At 39.9% G+C, this 17,480-nt stretch overlaps 1 protein-coding gene across 2 annotated transcripts in view; it reads left to right on the top strand.

Moving 5' to 3' along the window:
- Positions 1–17,480, top strand: part of ca16b (carbonic anhydrase XVI b) — a 137,555-nt gene that overhangs the window by 77,162 nt on the left and 42,913 nt on the right. For both annotated transcript variants that reach the window (XM_033626517.2, XM_033626516.2), the window contains exons 4-6: positions 827–975; positions 10,891–10,986; positions 16,660–16,726. In XM_033626517.2, the coding sequence (XP_033482408.2) occupies positions 827–975; positions 10,891–10,986; positions 16,660–16,726 (312 nt within the window). The remainder of the gene's footprint in view (positions 1–826; positions 976–10,890; positions 10,987–16,659; positions 16,727–17,480) is intronic.

The following is a 17,480-nucleotide window of genomic DNA, read 5'->3' as shown; positions in this document are numbered from 1 at the left end:
AATGTGCCCACCACTGAATCTGTGTCTAGCGATGATGATTCCCCACATAGACGGTCCTACAGAACCAAACAATGTCAGGCTGTGGGTTGCCAGGTTGCAAAATGCCCCTCATGCTGCTCTTCTGTCCCCTTAAAATCCAGATCATTTGAGATTTTCTTAGCCCTTTAATAAGTCTTTAATGAAAGGGTAAAAACACATTGATCAGATGTAATGAAAGTATATTTTGTCTGAATAATAGTTTCAAAAAATTCCATGTCTCTGTTCAAGGCAGTCACATCCAATTTCATAAAGATGATGTAGAAACAGAAATGAGGTGGTTGCATGGTTCATGTGTGCTTTAAAACACTAAAACAAATCAGAGCTATCGTTTTTGTCAAGTTTTTAGTTCATGCTGACAATGTCAGGGAGGGACATTGACTGATAAATAAATTAAACTATCTGAAGCAGGTAGAAATTTCATTGTGTCGTTTTATCTTCGAAAACAGATATATATTTTGAGATAACAAAATGCATCGTCTTAGATCAGAAGCTTATAGAACAAATATGAACACCACAGAATTGAAATGTGTTATTTTGAGATGAGATAACTGAGTTGTAATTGCAGAATAAAAACAGATTAGAATTTAGATAATAAGAATTGAGTTGTGATCTTGAGATAACAAGCTTAAAATAAAAGGATGAGCAGCAATTGCTCTGAGCTTCTGTAGAATCAGTTCTTTGACTACTAATCTGCTTTTTGCTGCCTTTGCATGAGTGTACTTAATTTTCTTTCTTTGTTTGATTCCATCTTTTTTAATTTTTTTTTTTTACTCCTCTTTGTCTCCAGTTGCTGTTCTCCTGAAGGATGACTACTTTGTAAGAGGTGCTGGCCTGCCTGGGCGTTTTAAGGCTGAGAAGATGGAGTTTCACTGGGGCCATAGTAATGGATCAGCAGGCTCAGAGCACAGCATAAATGGCAGAAGGTTTCCTGTAGAGGTAAAGCATCCTGTCACCACAATACACTTTGACAAATGTGCAGTATGGGGTCTTGAGGGTCAATGCTGAATATTGGTGCCTGGCTCAGAATTGAGGCAGCACATTAATGCTTCTGAAATAGTTTTGCCTCATTTCTAAGGGCTCATTTATGCTCAGTGTTAGATATGTATACAGACTCTGTCCGTCCGAACTCTGCATTCATTTCATCCGTATTTGTGTATCTAAAGGCTTACAGATACAGATGAAATGGATCAGTACTACCAGAGATCATGGGGGCAGTGTAGCATAGTTAAAGCGAGATACGATCGTAGGAGACGACGACGACATTAATAAAATGGCACAATGGAAGGAATCGGTTATAAAGTGAAAAGAATTCTCATCCACATGTTGCGATGTATTTGATGGCCTCACAGACCACCACCATCTACAAAGCTTCGGTCGTAGGGACTTGGCTTGGGTTCAAGTCCAGTACGGACAAAGGTTCTCCTTTATGACTGTTGGATACGCACCAAGCGGTTATCTTGGGGTCTGAAAAGTAAAGCCAATGTGGAAGCACCCAAACCTGCAGTCTTTCTTTTGGCCAGCAGTGGACAACTCCACTGTTTGTTAAAAGAAGTCAAATTGCATAGAAGTCAATGAGAAAATGACTACTTCTCACTTGATTTATTACCTCAGCAAACTTTTTCTGGATAATTTAATGGTCTCAATCACTAGTTTCAAGTCGTTTTCAATACGACATCATGGTTATTTGTAAAATATGGTCCCATTTAGAGTAAAATAGACAATAAAGCAGGATTTGCTTTAGGGCGTGGCTATCTTGTGACTGACTAGTCACTACTGCAATGTCCTCTGGTTCTCAGTCCGATCCAACCCTCGCTTCTCCACAGCTCCACCCTCTTGCCCAACTATGGTCACTTGTAGTTCCAAAAAACCAAAATGGTGACAGCCAAAATGCCACACTAAGCTTCAAAACAGTTCACAAACCAGTGGGTGATGTCATGATGACTACTTCTTTTCTACAGTCTTTGGTATGCACGAAACAGAGCCTAAACAGGTTCATATCACACGTTACTTATAGATCCACTTTATCATGAACTTTCAGACCAGCAGTGTAATTTCTGCTTGTGCTTGTGAGTGATAACTTTTCCATGAGCATAAACTTTTCTTTCTTTTTCCTCCCAAGTTGCTGCTCGGTTTGCAAACACAGAGTTTGTTTTAGTCTTTGTGCATAGCGATCAATGGATTGCAAAATTCAAGCAACGTATCATTAAAATAGAAGAAAAATACAATAGAAAATATGAAATGTGCAAGAAATGTGTAAAAATAGATAGGCTTTGAAAGTGGAAGAACAGCACATAAATTTACAAAACATTGACCAGTGGATGTACAAAAGTTCATAGCAGGAATATAAAGAGAAGAAGACGTGCATGTGGGGAGACAGAAATATGCGTTACTGTAACGCACCACATCAGAATGTCAAGGATATTACATCAATGAAAGCAGAGCGAAAAGGCATTGAGAAAAAATAAAGTTTTGGAGTTGTTCAGATGAGAAGAACATTGGAGCAGAAGTTCGTACTTTACTTGCTCTTAAAGAGTTCTCGTTTTTTGTTGTTTTTTTTGCACAAGGTCACAACACATTTCTCAATGCCATTAGTGCCAAAAGACAAATAGCAGACAAAAGAAACAAAGGGAGAACAGACTGCAAGTAATAAAGGAGAGCAGAGAAGAAATTATCACCCACTCTTGTAGCACAGATATAAAGGGTATTAAGTCTGAAACCTTTTGGTATTATTTATTCTGGCTTCTGGATTAAAGCAGAAATCCAACTCTTTTTATGTGGTGCAGAGAATTGGTTATTAGTGCCTTTCAAATTTTCATGATTTACAATGCCATTTCTATTCATTATCTAAAATGAATTTGCAAATTTGTCATTTTGTGGGGTTATGTACAGTTTTTTTTACCCCCCTCTATTGTCAAATGGTTAATAATTAGTGTAAATATAACAGTGTATGAAAACAGGAAATGGCTGTTAGTGTGCCTGTCTGTCCTATCTCCAAACACGCAGCTAGAGTCCTCCTCTGTTTGTTTCTTGGCCCTGTTCTTTGGAGCCCTCTCTGCAGGCACAGCTTTTGACGCTGAATGGCTGAGTAATTAGATTTATTTTTGCCACATCACTTTGTGTTCAATGTAGTGTTAAAGGGCACCGGATTATATACAGCCATTATAAAGCTGTTGTGCGTATGGCTCCTTTGATGGTGTGCTTCTAAATAAGACGATGGAATTCACTTTAATGACCAGTTTAGGCAGCCGTTAGAAAAAAGGCTGAAGAAGAATAAGAAAATTATGCCCTCCAGATACATCATTTATAGATGTGAAATATAGATTTGTAGCTTAACATGTCTTTGTGTGTAGACCAAGGTTTTTGCTTCGACCTCTCTGTCAAACATGGATTGCTACAGTAATGTGCTCGAAATTTAAAAGGCAGATGCTCTCTTTATAAAAAATGAAGAACATAATGATGCATGCCTGCAATTGAAAGTGCAAAAAAATAGTTCACAAGGGGGCAGAAACGTTGAAAAAGATAGCTTGATGATACAGTCTGATTGCAAACCTTGACCTGAAACAGAGAAAAAACGGACCCGCGCCTCCTGCGCGTTTTTACACAGAACCAAATGATGGCAATGTCATTCCACTCCAGCTCTACGTATTACAGATCTGGCTCAGAGCCAAAACAACTCAGTCACCCCTTTCCGCGATCTACCTTATATACAGAACAGTGATGCAGCATAATGGCGCCATATTCCCACCTTGAATAGGCATTGTTAAAGTGGCTATTGACAGCAACAAGATTACTGTGCCCCCTACAATTTAAAGAATATAATTATCCTGTCCATGTTTTTGATTTACCGATGTCTTGAATTTGAATTTGTTTTGTAATGTAAATGTCTTGCCTCACCGACTAGCCACATTAACATGCAGACACGTAGTGCTCACTGCCCACCCTCTGTTTTCCACTGAAAACAGAGGGTGGGCAGTGAGCACTTCGTTTGTATCCCCTAAACCCCTTTGGCCTTATGTTAGCACCACAGGCTGTGCTAACTACGCTAAAGATGCTAACAGAGCTAACAGTGGTGGTAAAGGAGGTTTGTGGGACAGCATTACTAGCGGTTATCACTGAATGAGCGCCACCGCTAGCTAGCTGCCATGTGACCCTGCTGGTGTGCAGTGCATAGTGACTAAGGCTAACGTTAGCTAACCACTGTAGACCGGAGGGTGGGCAAGGGGGCAAGGGCAATACACAATGATTTTACCTATAGACCGACATGCATAACAAGTCAAAAATATTCGCAGTGGTTAGCCAATTAATAGTCAACTGTTGAAATACCTATTTTGACTTAAAGAAGTTCAATAACCATCAGATTGAAATCAGTTTAAAAGAACACATTTGGGAAAAGAGAAAGAAAAACATGACTGGTGTTCTAGATGAAAACCTCCATATCTCAAAAAAAGCATTGATTTAGAGTATGTATGCTAATAATGCAACAAATATACAGATTTAAACTGACTGTGACTGAATACACAGCAGCAGTCTCAAATGAAGCTCTGCCAGTTGAATGCAAAGAAACTCTGATGTATTTTTCATAACTCAAAGGATGGGTGACCCTCTTCTTGTACTATTTATTCTGTCAGCACGCATGTTGAGAGCACGCGGCCCTGATAGGATTAACTTGACATTCAGTACGATGGGGATAGAGCTTTTGCAAGAGACACCATGGAGAAATGTTCGAAGAAACGACAACATTAGGGGGAGCCCCTCACCTGGGAGAGTGTGTGCCCCATGTACTGAAGGCTGAGTCCTCAGTAGCAGGCTGGATTTATCTGACCCGGGGCCCTTTGCTGCATGTCGTCGACCCTGTCTCTCCTCCCTGTCTTGCCCATTATCAGCTATCCTGTCTAATAAAAGCAAAAGGAAAAAAAAAGGCATAAATAATCTTCAAAAGGGAAAGAAAAGAAATGACAACATTAGGAAAAACAGGGCGAACAAAAACAGCCTCTCATGGCAACCTAACAGCCATATCCTCATGGGAAATGCAGTAGTCTTTGCTACAGGATGTACAAAAAGGAATATTCCCTCCACATATCCGCTAAGATGTTTCCTGTTAACTACATGCTGTGTATGTACACGGTACAGCAGAAACAATCCAGAGTGGGTGGTCTGCTTTTTTTTTAAACATTATTCTCTTTATCAATAAGTCAGCCTGCATGTATCAAACATTATGCATGTTTTCACTCTCTGAATTGGAAGGTGAAAGAGTGAAATCGAATGATGAATGGTTGAAGGGGAACATGATTATGCAGGATCTAGCCTTTGGCCATTGAACTGCTTCCCTGCAAGATGTGACATTTTCATATTTCATATTTATGCCTTGACAGAATTTGATGTATTTGAGATCATATTACAGCCGACACCACGTGCCCAGCGGAATTCCACGTTCATAAATGTTTGTGTTTCACATACCCACTGATCTCTTACAGCAGAGGTTATCTTTTGTTTTGTTGTGTATATGTTTTGTTCTTGGATAGTTGGGCAGCGTGACCTTGGAGGTTGAGCTCCGGGGCTTATTTGTCTCTGCTAAACAGAGACTGTTTTCCAATCTGCTGTCTAATTATCTCTCCACTTCAAATGAGTCGCATTCAGCCCTGAGTCGCTTATAGCACACTGCATAAAGCATTTACTCTTATAGTGGGGGGAAAAAAACCTCAAAAGTGTTTATCCCACCTGCCCAGAAGCTTGTAAACACACACAAATATAGTCCACATTTGGGTACAGGGGGTGGAAAGACAAATTCATTGAGCCGCATTATAGAGCTGCTCTGCCTTTGTAACATGGTCATATAAAAAACAAAAACAGAAATAACCAGCCACGGCTGCTCGGCCTGTGGCTCCTGAGCTTGACATTAATCTAACCACGGTCTTTTTCATGGGAGTGAAGTGGGGAAATCGATAGATGGACCACCTGTTCGCTCAAATAGCACAATGAAAAATGAAAGAGTGGATTTTTTTTTTTCTGCCTCAGGGTACCATAAGGAGATCTTTTCTAATAATATATTAGGGTGTCACCAAGGTTAGATTAATTATACATGGATTACAAATCACACCTCGGAAGGGTAGGCACAGTATGAAGTGTTGGGGTGGGTGTACGGCGTGGTACATTTCAGAAAGAGAAAAGCTCCGGTAGCACTGAAAGCATAGCTGCGCTCAAGACTAATGGGGATGGATATGGTGGCCCTGAGAGCTCAACACACATACTAAATAGAGAACACACAGGAAACACTCCCAAACACATAAATGGCATCGAACTGAAAACTGATGAACACACCTGAATAAGCAACCGCCGTGGTTTGTGGCACAAGGAGTTAGTGAAGTCAACAACCCACGAGCGGTGCTGGAAAATGAGTGAGCAATGAATTGGTTGCTAAAGAGAGTAAGGCTAGGTGTATAGCAGATACTTGCAATAATATGTGAATAACGCAATAAGAATTGGTAAACATGTTTTCTTTCTCTGCTTGTGTTTTGTGTATTTGTGTGTTAAGTTGCAGTGCACTGACCTCTCAAGGCCACCATAGGATAAAAGGATGATGCTTGTTTATAGCATCCAGCTCGCAACAGCCATTATAGAAACAACACATGACACAGAGTGAATATGTTCTTTCACGGAGCCATATTATAAGAGACAAACGAGTCAGTGCTTTTTGTATCGATGATAATGTTGCAACATTGGCTCTTACACTGAGTCAGAATTCTCGACTTCCATTCTAGATGCAGCCCGGTGCGTCTGCTTTAGAAAACATGGATGCCTGCAGCAAAGTGATGTTTGTATGGCAAGTTTATGGGCTTCAAAAGCTTCTATAGATGACCAACATCAATTACCAATAGAGCTGGGTTGTTTCTCAGTTTTTCCGGTCTGGTCCGGTGTATGAGCGCAAACCAGACTGATTTTTTGCAAACTGGCTAAACTGACATTTGTAATTATAACACCTTCTGGCAATTTAGAGAGTACATCAGCAGCAGCCCGCGCCCTTTAACTTATATTGCATTGGTAATGAGATAAATGACAGCATGATTAAGATCATATTATGTTTATTGACAGAATCAGGGAGACTAGTATCTGACAGGTCCTGCGAAATTTACTGCCGAGCTGAGCACCAGCAACACAAAGCATATTAAAGAGGTGAGGTTGGAGGGGAAAGAGCAGCTCATGTTGTGTGTTTATTTTTTATTTTTTATTTTTGCTAAAAAGTAGGGATGTCCGATATTGGATTTTTTGCTGATATCCAATATGCCGATATATAACAACTCATTTGGCCAATAACCGATACCAATATTGATATATCCACATCGTTCCTCACCTAATTTTAGTGATTTAAGGCCTCTTCTGTAGGAAAAATTAACATCATATAAATGCGAACTCTTATCATGATGGAGACATGAAATAGAAGCTTTTCAATGTATGTAATATTCATTCATTGTGCAAAGTCAAAAATAGCATACTGGTCGATTCTGATCATTTTAAAGCCAATATTGGCCGATGACGTGCCCATATTATCGTGCATCCCCACTAAAAACGTAATGTGTTTTGAGGTGACGAGACAAAACCTGGCAGTTAATCTCTCAAGAAGTCTAAAACTTCACCAATATGCTAACATTTTGGATGTGAAGCCTATGAATGAGGTGTCCTGACTAGCTGCTGGCAACGCACTGCAGATTCGTGCTGATTCATGAAGTTGAAATGAAGAATTATCTCCATAATTGCATTGTATTTCGCTATAAAAACCCAAATAGGATGGCAGCTGGCTGGAGGGAGATCACCAGAGAGCTGAAAGTGTCTGGTAAATGACCGTTGCTAATAACAGTCTACTTGCTTTTGGCTATATTGTGTGTCATTTCCAGTAAATATCACAATATAAAACGTGTTTTCTGTTTAAAAAGTACAAACGAAAGCAAGAAGGCTGCTCACCCATCTTTTAAGTGGTAACATTCTCAGTCTAATCACGAACGCACAGCTGATATTTACGTGGTTTGTTTACATGATGTAACAGAAGTGCAAATGTAAAGGACTCAGTGTGAACAGACTGATGCTACTTGATGCAACGTGATAGTAAGATGAATGTCTGCTGTTGGGACACATGTCATTATGATCCACGCGGGAGCGGCTGCTCAGTTCACTACACCTAGTGGTTTGGGGTATACAGGTCCGGCCCAATGTTTAGCATAATATCAAACTGGTTTGAGCCCAACCTTTATTACTACAGTGAAGAGAAACAGCGTATAAAATAAGTACACTGTCTCAGTCATCTTAGCTTATAACATAAATCAGTTTTGTGCATTTTTTTGTGTGGACGTAGACAGAGATGCGCATGTTCGCAATGACTCAAGCTCAGATCAGCTGGCAGCTACAATGTTACAGCATGTTTCACAGCATAAACACTACATGGAATACCGCATGAAGTAAAATTGGGAAAAAGGTAATTCTGCTTTTGGCTCAGTTTTGTTTATAATGGCGAACTCTGGCTTGCTGGATCTTGCCCAAGTTTCTGACTTGGAATTCCGACTTCAATGATCGTTCCATTGCATTATTCTATATCGCAGGTAATTATTTTCCGAGGTCAGAGTACAGTGGATTGCAGTGTTAGTATAGTGTCAACATGAAAATGGGATGACCATGAACAAGTCAAGCAAATGTAGCTCTTTGGTGACTCTTTTCAGTTCTTTCTATAGCAGACGTTAGGCTGTTTTCTTGTAAATGTAAATACATCTGTGTTTACTGACACTCTCATCCTGTTATCTTTTGCTGCCCTTTTTCATTGTCTGTGGAGTTCTTTGTCAGTAACGTGAAATGTGAAACACCAAGCGTCATGTACAAGTTCAGTAACACCTACTGATTTTCAAATTTTCTGACACTTTTATGGTTCTTGAAAATTAATGTTGTAGCACTTAGTGGGTGCTCAAGTGAAAAGATAAGGCAGTAGGTTTTGAGAAAATCATACTGTGTTAAAAAAGACACATTTACCTGTTAACAACAAAATGCTTCGGCAGCACAGCTGTAAAGAATAAAGTAAGGAAGGAAGAATAAATTTGTGCTGCTGTGATAAATCTAAGATCTCTCTGCACACAAACTTATTTCTTGTAGTTTGCTTGTCTTGCCTCAATATCTCGCTGTCTTGGGAAATCATGCCAAACATGACTCTGTTTTTCACCTGTTCGTGCTAAAATGGAACTTGGGAATGCAGAGCAGCTTTCAGCGCTTGTGTTTGCACTCACTTTGTGCTGAGAAAAAAAAAAAATTGAGGGCTTATAAAGTGAATTTAGACTAAAGAAGGGCTCTGGAGATGTGGACAGTCTGGGCTGTCTACAGAGAAAAACTGGAGGTGAATTATAAAGCTCAGATAATGTTTTGTTTGTCTTTCAGTTTCCACCTGTTACCTCTGGTCTCTCGCCAGCTGTTGCTGGTTATTGGTACTCACAATTTTTCTAGATTTGTTTTTATATATTCCTCTGTCCAACAGTATGGTTAATCTTGTACTGACAAAAACAAACGCATGAATGTGTCTGAATGTCTTAAGAGATCTTAAAGATTGGTCAGACCACCTGTCTGTCCTACTTCAAATCAACAACTTGCAGCAATATCTGTGGACGTGAATGATGTTCCACAACGAGGGGGCTTTTGTGCCAGAGCTCGCAAACATGAAGTGAAACCAAGCGTGCAATCAAGTCATTCAAATCGCTTTCGGCAACATTTATTTTTATTGGCTGCCATGAAAGTGTTTGACAATTGAATATCGCGTTTTCCAGCGCGCCGTTAATAAGAGCAGGTCACGTGAGCCAGTGTCAGTGAGTAAATGAAGCCTAAGGGGGGCAGCTTAATTGGGTAATGTAGTTAATAACATCTGAAGGGTGATGAATGGCTGGAGCTCTTTCTTGCTGAGTTCTCACACAACAAATTAGTTCTATTAAAGGCTGCAGTTAAAGGAACTCTGAAGGAAACTGATTAACTTAAATTATTTGGATTGAGTCATTTTGTACCTGGTTTAGGCCTTTCAGTACACATTAATGGATTTATCCTTATTTATACGCCCATTTATTTAGACGTTTTGCATCTGTTTTCAGCACAGCCAATTGTGGCTGGGTTTTTTTTCCCCTCCATAATTTTTCTTTGAACGAAGAAAAAAGGCAAGCATACCCTTTAATTAAATCAACATCTAGAACCTTTTTTATTGCCAATTAACTTGGTTCAGTGACATGAAAGGGTTTTTCATTTTAAAGAGGCTCGAGACAGCGAGATGATGGACAGCTCCAATTGCTACTTTTAGAATCATTTGCTGATTGTGATCAGCACTACCATAATACGTCTGCTTTGAAATGAAAGGAATGAAAATCTCCTCTTTCTTTTTTTATCGGAAACCAGAGCCCTGACAGGTATATGATGTCTTCAGTGTATGATGGTTTTCACACTATTTTCCCATAAGCTTTGTTGTGAAATCAGAAGTGATGTTGTGGGTTATTTGGGGTAATTGGAAGCAATGATTAGAAGCATGCCATTCTGTTAGATCTCACCGCAGGTAAGAGCACACTCCTGCAGCTCTCCTCTCAGCTCCATACTTGTCTCTGTGAGGACTGTTGCCCTGAGGAATGGGATGCTGTATTTCTCCAGCATCCCCCAGGAGTGGCAGAACACAAAAAGGAATGGCACAGATTATGGGAGATTTATGGGAGTGATAAATACACCCTCTTTTATGCCCCTCAAAACAGCTTTTCATCAGCTCCTCAGCAGTGTGTCCAAGTGATTGATGACAGGACTGTTGGTTCTCCTTGTCCACTCCTCAAGCTGTTTATGCTCTGTTTCCCATCCCAGATGCAGATCTACCTTTACAATTCAGATGACTTTGACAGCCTCAGCGCTGCCATCAAAGAAAGACGCATCATTGCTGCCATGGCGGTCTTCTTTGAGGTAAGGTATCACCAGGTTTGAAGGTCAAGACAAATGTAATCTGAGGACAAAACAAACTACACGAGTACACCAAGGCTACATCCACACTAATACATTTTTATTTTAAAATAGTCTCCATCTATACTAACACACCTGACAATGCATATTTCATAATCGTTCATTTACACTGGGTATGTGCATGCCAATGTAAACAGAAAGTAGATTGTCCGCTGTATGGCTCGTTGCTTGGTTACAGAAAATACTACTAAGAAAAGCAAGACCGGAGATTTCTTTGCTTGGACCAACAACAAGATAGAACTGTTACCGAAAGTCACACGAGTACAAGACGGTGAAGCAGTGGAAAACAGATTTGGAGTTGTTGCAAAGCAAATACGGCGACATATTAGTGTGGTAGCTGGAGCATTATCCATCGCCGGAAGAAGCCATGGCAATGGGAAAAGAGTACCTACACAAAAGGGATGTAGACCTAGCTCTAATGTTGTGGCCCGACACATCGAGACCCAATCAGAAGGTGAATGTGGGTCTTTGTGTTACTGTTTTCAAAAGTCTACGTTTACGCCCATCCAGACTAAAACGCAACCCCAAAACTAAAACTAAAACGGGGTCAGCAGCCTATTTTAAAGGTCTTTGTTTAAGGGTTTCCAAAACACTAAAGTGGTGTGGACGCTTAGCGTAAACGTAGCAATAGTTATGCGTTTTAAACAAAAAGCTATTAGTGTGGATTTAGCCTTATACCTACAGTGCACTTGAACATAGATATTTTTATCCATGTTAGTGGCATAGTTCAAGGGATGGCATGGTCTGTCGTTCGTCAGTCCACCTCTTTTGTCGAGACTGATATATCTCAACAACTATTGAATGGATTACCATGAAATGTGATACATGCACCCTGCCAGGATGGATTGTAAACACTTTGGTGATCATGTGACTTTCATGTAGTGCCATCATCAGCTCATAAATCTCTTTTTATCCAGTGATTTGGTTCATGATCAAAAACCTGCAAAACTAATGACATTCCCATCAGCCTCAGCTGTGCCATTTGTTAATCAGCAAATATTAGCATGCTAACACACTAAACTAAGATAGTGAACATGTTTAAAAGTATTCTGAACATCATTGTCAGTTACTGTTTGTAAATGCGCTCACCAGCAAAAGTAAAAGTAGAAGCCAGCCCCAGATTCACTCTTTTTTGGTGTTTCGCCTCAGTATATTTGTATTTTGTTTGGCATTCTATCTCTTGGATGCACACTGCTTATGGTTTGGCACCTGTACACTAAGTTTTTATAAAGCCCAACCTTACCTTAACGTTGTGGAGGCTCTAAGGCCAGACAATATATCAGTATTATGTTGATATTGTGATGTGAGACCACATATCCTTAGTTGTCTTTTCCTGTTTTCAAAGGCTGCATTGCAGTTAAGTGATGTAATATTCTGAACTTGCCACAGTTCTAGCTGTTCTATTATTTGTCTTTATCCACTTAGTCATTATATCCACATTGCTGATGATTTTTATCAAAAGTCTCATTGTGTAAGTGTTTGTTAAAGCACCAAAAGTTAACCCTACAATATCGTCCCAATATTGATATTGAGGTATTTGGTCAAAAGTACCATGATATATTATTCTCTCCCTTTTACCCAGCCCTGTGGGGATACATGACTAAAATACAGGCAGAGAGCAGAGTCTCTGTGGAGAACCGCTCCGCCACACACTTCTAGTGGGTCATTAGTGATGATTTAGAGGGATTACTTCTGTACTTCTGAGGCTATACATTGTTTTTTTTCAGGAAAATCCTGCATGTTGTATCTTTAAAGGTTAAATATCAGCATGTAGCATTGTCACTGTAAGCATGTTAGCATGCTGACGTTAGCATTTAGCTCAGAGCACAGCTGTGCCAAAGTACAGCCTCACAAAGCCAGTAGCATGGCTGTAGAGTCTCAGACTTGTTAAAACATATTATGCTCATGCTCAAAGATGCAACTGCTTGCAATTAAGCTCTGTCACAGGAGTTTCACTGCCCTTAAGGAAAGCCTTTGTAATGGCTCTTCATTTAGTTGTTGGTCATAATCACTAGAGGGAGTTTTTTTACAGGCTTATACTGTAAAATGACTTCATGTATTTAGTGCTTGCTGCCAACTGTAAGAAACACTTTAAAAACCTTAGGAGATGAGTGAATAAATATAACAAGAGCGGATAAAAATAAACCGAGAGACATGAAGGGAAAATAGAAAATCATACTAAGAAAATAAGAGTAAGAGTCAAACAGGATGGAAAAGGGACTCTGTAAAATGGTGAGGCAGTTATGACTTAAGGGGGATTGTTGTAATTGTATTAGTCCAATTATGAAATGGATGGAGACGTGAGTACGTTTTTGAGGTCAGTAAATGATAAATATTTATAAGTAGTGATCTTTGGCACCTGCATTGTGATAGGAGAGTTTCTCTCCGCCTAGCAGCTGATTATTTTTCTGTTTTCTGTGGCACATTGCAGATTGTTTACTGAGATACCACAAATTGTCCCCTGAAGGTTTGCGCGTATAAGCTCTTAATGGACAAGAATGGTCCTAATTTCTGTTAACAGTAAAAACATCTCAGAGATTTATGAAGCGTGAAAAAGCATACACCATCAGCATGTGTTACACTCTTAATTTCTATTAGCACTATCTCTGCGATTGATGGCAGGCGATCAATGCGGGCTAACTTTCAGCTTAATAGTATATAGGCAAGGGTCAGCTCTTAGGAAGAGCGAGGCTGGAATGGGGACACAGGTGTTTGTAATGTAGGTCTACTGTCAGACACTGATAAAACGTGTGTGTACGAGGACCTAAATGCCTCCGCTGGGTCCTGACAGCCCTATTGCTTACTGCAATTAGCACCACCATACACAATCCGCTGAATAGCAGTTTACAATGTGAGAGTTTTTAAGCGGGCACACACACATTGGCGCAGATTTACCATTTCTAATCAATGAGCAGAGTTCTTCTTGTGCTCCCCAAAGGCCTATTAGTGGCCTCTAAGGTGTGCATATTATCCACATTCAGCATTCAGTTCCACACAATTATTCTCCTATGACTGACCTGAATTAATGTTGAGCAAGGGGAGATTGGTCCCCACATCCCAACACTGTTTTGTCCAGTCTTGTCTCTTAAGTAGGACATTGGGAATATTGTAGAATGTGGGGCTGAACAACGTATAGTCTTAAGCAATTTTGGAGAATTAACAGTAGGCCTAATAGATAAGCAGGGACTCAACGCTGGTGTTAGTCCTCTGGAGACGGCAAAGCTAACGGCCAAACAGCTTCATACAGCTACTGGATAATAGTGATCACAATACTGGAATTTCTAACTTTGATCTACTACCTTTAGAAATATCAATATTCAGTTACATTTTCAATTCCATAGGGACAAAAATGACATTTATGCCATACAATTTAATTTTTTTTTATTAAAAGATAAACATAACAAGGCTATAACGTGACAAAGATGACGTCTCTTTTCTTATTTAGAATCAGACAACAACAGAATGACTTTAGTAAACATTAACAGTAAAGCCCAGTTCAGACCAAAGATTCGTGATGAGACGAAACCGTTTTAGAGCATTGCAGAGAAAAGTTGCAGCGATGTGAACTGACCATCTGGACTCGACTCAAGCTGGCTGATGGTGTCCCCCCTGCAACTCAGCTGGTCAAATCGGCGGCTGGTGCTGCTCACTATATGTGCTTATGCCCCCTCTCACTCACACACATTGTCATTGACTGATTAATTGGCGCTGCTTACTTATATTATTGTGGCGTATTTATCCATCTGATGTTGTTTTTCGCCGTTGCATCACTACTACAAATGCAGCTGTAGCCAGTATCACACAAACACTATCCTCATTCATGTTTTAGGAGGCTACAAATTATATTCAGCCACAAAATAAGCCTGAAAAGCTGGAAATCAGAGCGGTGGTACAGAGAGTTGTTGCATACAGATGATACACCATCTCATCTAGTTGCATTGGTGTGAACCGGCAGGTTTTTAGAACATTCCAGAACTGCGCTTTGCAAGTAGTTGCATGTTTCAACTCGCATCCTCGTGAATCTTTGACCTGAAATGGGCTGAAGAGAGAGCAAGAAAGAGCAGCTAGAACCAAGTTATCAATACTGGAGAAAATTTATAGTGAAATCATTTCAAATACTTAGAGTGGATATGCATCGATAAACCAATATTTTTGACATCACTACCAGATACCACCAGCTACAGGAGGATACTAAGTAAGGTCGTCAGGGGTACAAAATGACAGACCTGGGGAATTTGTTCTGAGATCCAATTGGATGTGATCATTTTTAAAATTAATATGCCCGATTCATTTTTGCCCAAGATAATACAGACCCAATCCAGTGCATGTCCGAGAGGACAAAGACATGGATCTATTTTATGGAGCCAACAAACCTGGTAATTAAAATTGTTACTAAAAATGCCATCCTACTGCTAAAAATGTTTATCATGTTGGATACAACATACTGTTCTTACCTATCTTTTTGTATTATTTTAATAACGTTTAATCATATTTCAGATGGCTATTTTTATTTTATTCTCTAGTCACTTATTTTGTTGTTGTTGTGATGTGAGCTGCTGGTAACACCTTAATTTTCCCGGCTGAGGGATCAATAAAATAACCTACCTGAGTATCCTCCTCTAATTCCCCCAGTCTACACAAAACCACTCAACCACACACAGTACACTTAAAAGCTCTTACTTGTTGTCTTTGTCCACAATTTGCGTGGAGGAGGTCCAGACAGAAAAGGTGCCACTTGGTTTGACCTCTTTAAATTCATTTTCTTTCGGCTTCTTTTTCACTTCAGTGAATTAGGAATCCATCTTTCCTCCGTTTTGCCTCCATCTCGCTGGTGCTGCTGCTTAACGTTTTTATCACCTCACTTTCACTCTTGTAATCTGATCCTTATCATCACACACGTTACATACACAGGGCTTATGTGTTTCTCTCATGATCAACTCCAATCACAGGTTTTGTCAGGTCCACTCATGTGTTACACATAATTAAAAACAGACCTGGTGCCTGCAGTAATAGAAAGGGGCCTGACCCAGACCTGTACGCATCACGGGTCGCAACTCATGCCCTTTGGTATGTGTAGACCTGTGAGGGCCTCTAATACAAAGCTAATAAAATGATCAGACCTGTTCAGTGTCTCACTGAGAATGTTTATTTATGACGTTGTGTTGGTACAAGACAAGTTGTTCTCAAGATGATTTTGTGTAAAATGTAATAATATCAATGTTTCAAAAAAAGTATGATGACATTAGAGGTCTACATAAATCACAAACTGAATATTGATTATCAAGGTATTTGGTAGTAAATGCCATTAAAAATACACATCACAATATACAGTGATTTTGCACAACACCAGAAACAACAGCCTGGAAGATAACCAGAGGACTGAATCGACTCATCCGTGACATCAGCCTTCAAAATCTCCCCCAAAAATTGAACATCACAGACGTCACAGTAATAATAGATGGAATTAGATGCTGCCAGATTATATTACAGCAATGTTGCCCTCATTGCGTCCAGCCTGTGTATTTTGCTCATATTGATCGCCTTTAGTCATTATGTTAGATTATTCTAGTCTTGTAATCCCTTTTGTAATCCTTTGTCTCTGGACGTTTCCTGCAGCTGGGGCAAAAAGACAATCCAGCTGTGGACCCCATCATCCAGGGATTGAAAGGAGTAGTGCATCATGGTAAGTAATGGGAAAGTAACCCTCTTACGAACTCTGCTTGACAATGTTATATAATGATTGTATTGGGTGCATGTGCGTGTAAATATTTAGGTATGTAATTGTTATTTTTCTGTTTCTCTGAAATGTTTGTTTTTGTTTATTTACTGTCCGTGCCCAAATTTCCTCCACATGTAGCATTACTGATGGTATTAAGTTCATGTGGGATATTCAAACAGGAATTATCCCTTTATGAAATCACTCTGCCGTTGCCGTTGTTGATGTTTTGGTTGACCCTCGAGATAAATTTGTCGTGACAGTGCAGACATTGTGCTCCTCCCTTCCTTCATAGAACAAAGGTACTTAAGCATTGGTCCTCCTTTTTAACCCCCCCCCCCCCCAACAAAATTACAGTCTAAACACGAGGTATGAGCAGAGTTTAACTTCAAAAGGAGGCAACATTTGCTAGATACCGCTGCTCCACAGTAGGAGACCTCCGAGGAGCTTCACTCACACAGAAAGAGCTATTAATTACGTCTGAGCCTCAATTAGACAACACTCTGTTTTATTCTGACTCAGACATACATGAGTGTACATTGTGGACCTTGGCTCCTGCAAAGCCTCATATTCATATTTAAAGTGTTAATGCCTTGTGTTGCCTTCATGGCATACTGTCTTAAATTATTGCTGCTGTGCTGCCTTCACTGCATGCGTGACTTATGCAGACCATAAGCAGATGTTTTTACATGACTGTGTAATCCTTTACTGCATCTGGGGA

This window comes from Epinephelus lanceolatus, chromosome 1 (assembly GCF_041903045.1).
Source record: "Epinephelus lanceolatus isolate andai-2023 chromosome 1, ASM4190304v1, whole genome shotgun sequence".
Lineage (NCBI taxonomy): Eukaryota > Metazoa > Chordata > Actinopteri > Perciformes > Serranidae > Epinephelus > Epinephelus lanceolatus.
Note: the sequence above shows the minus strand (reverse complement) of the source record. Positions and strands in the feature narration are given on the sequence as shown.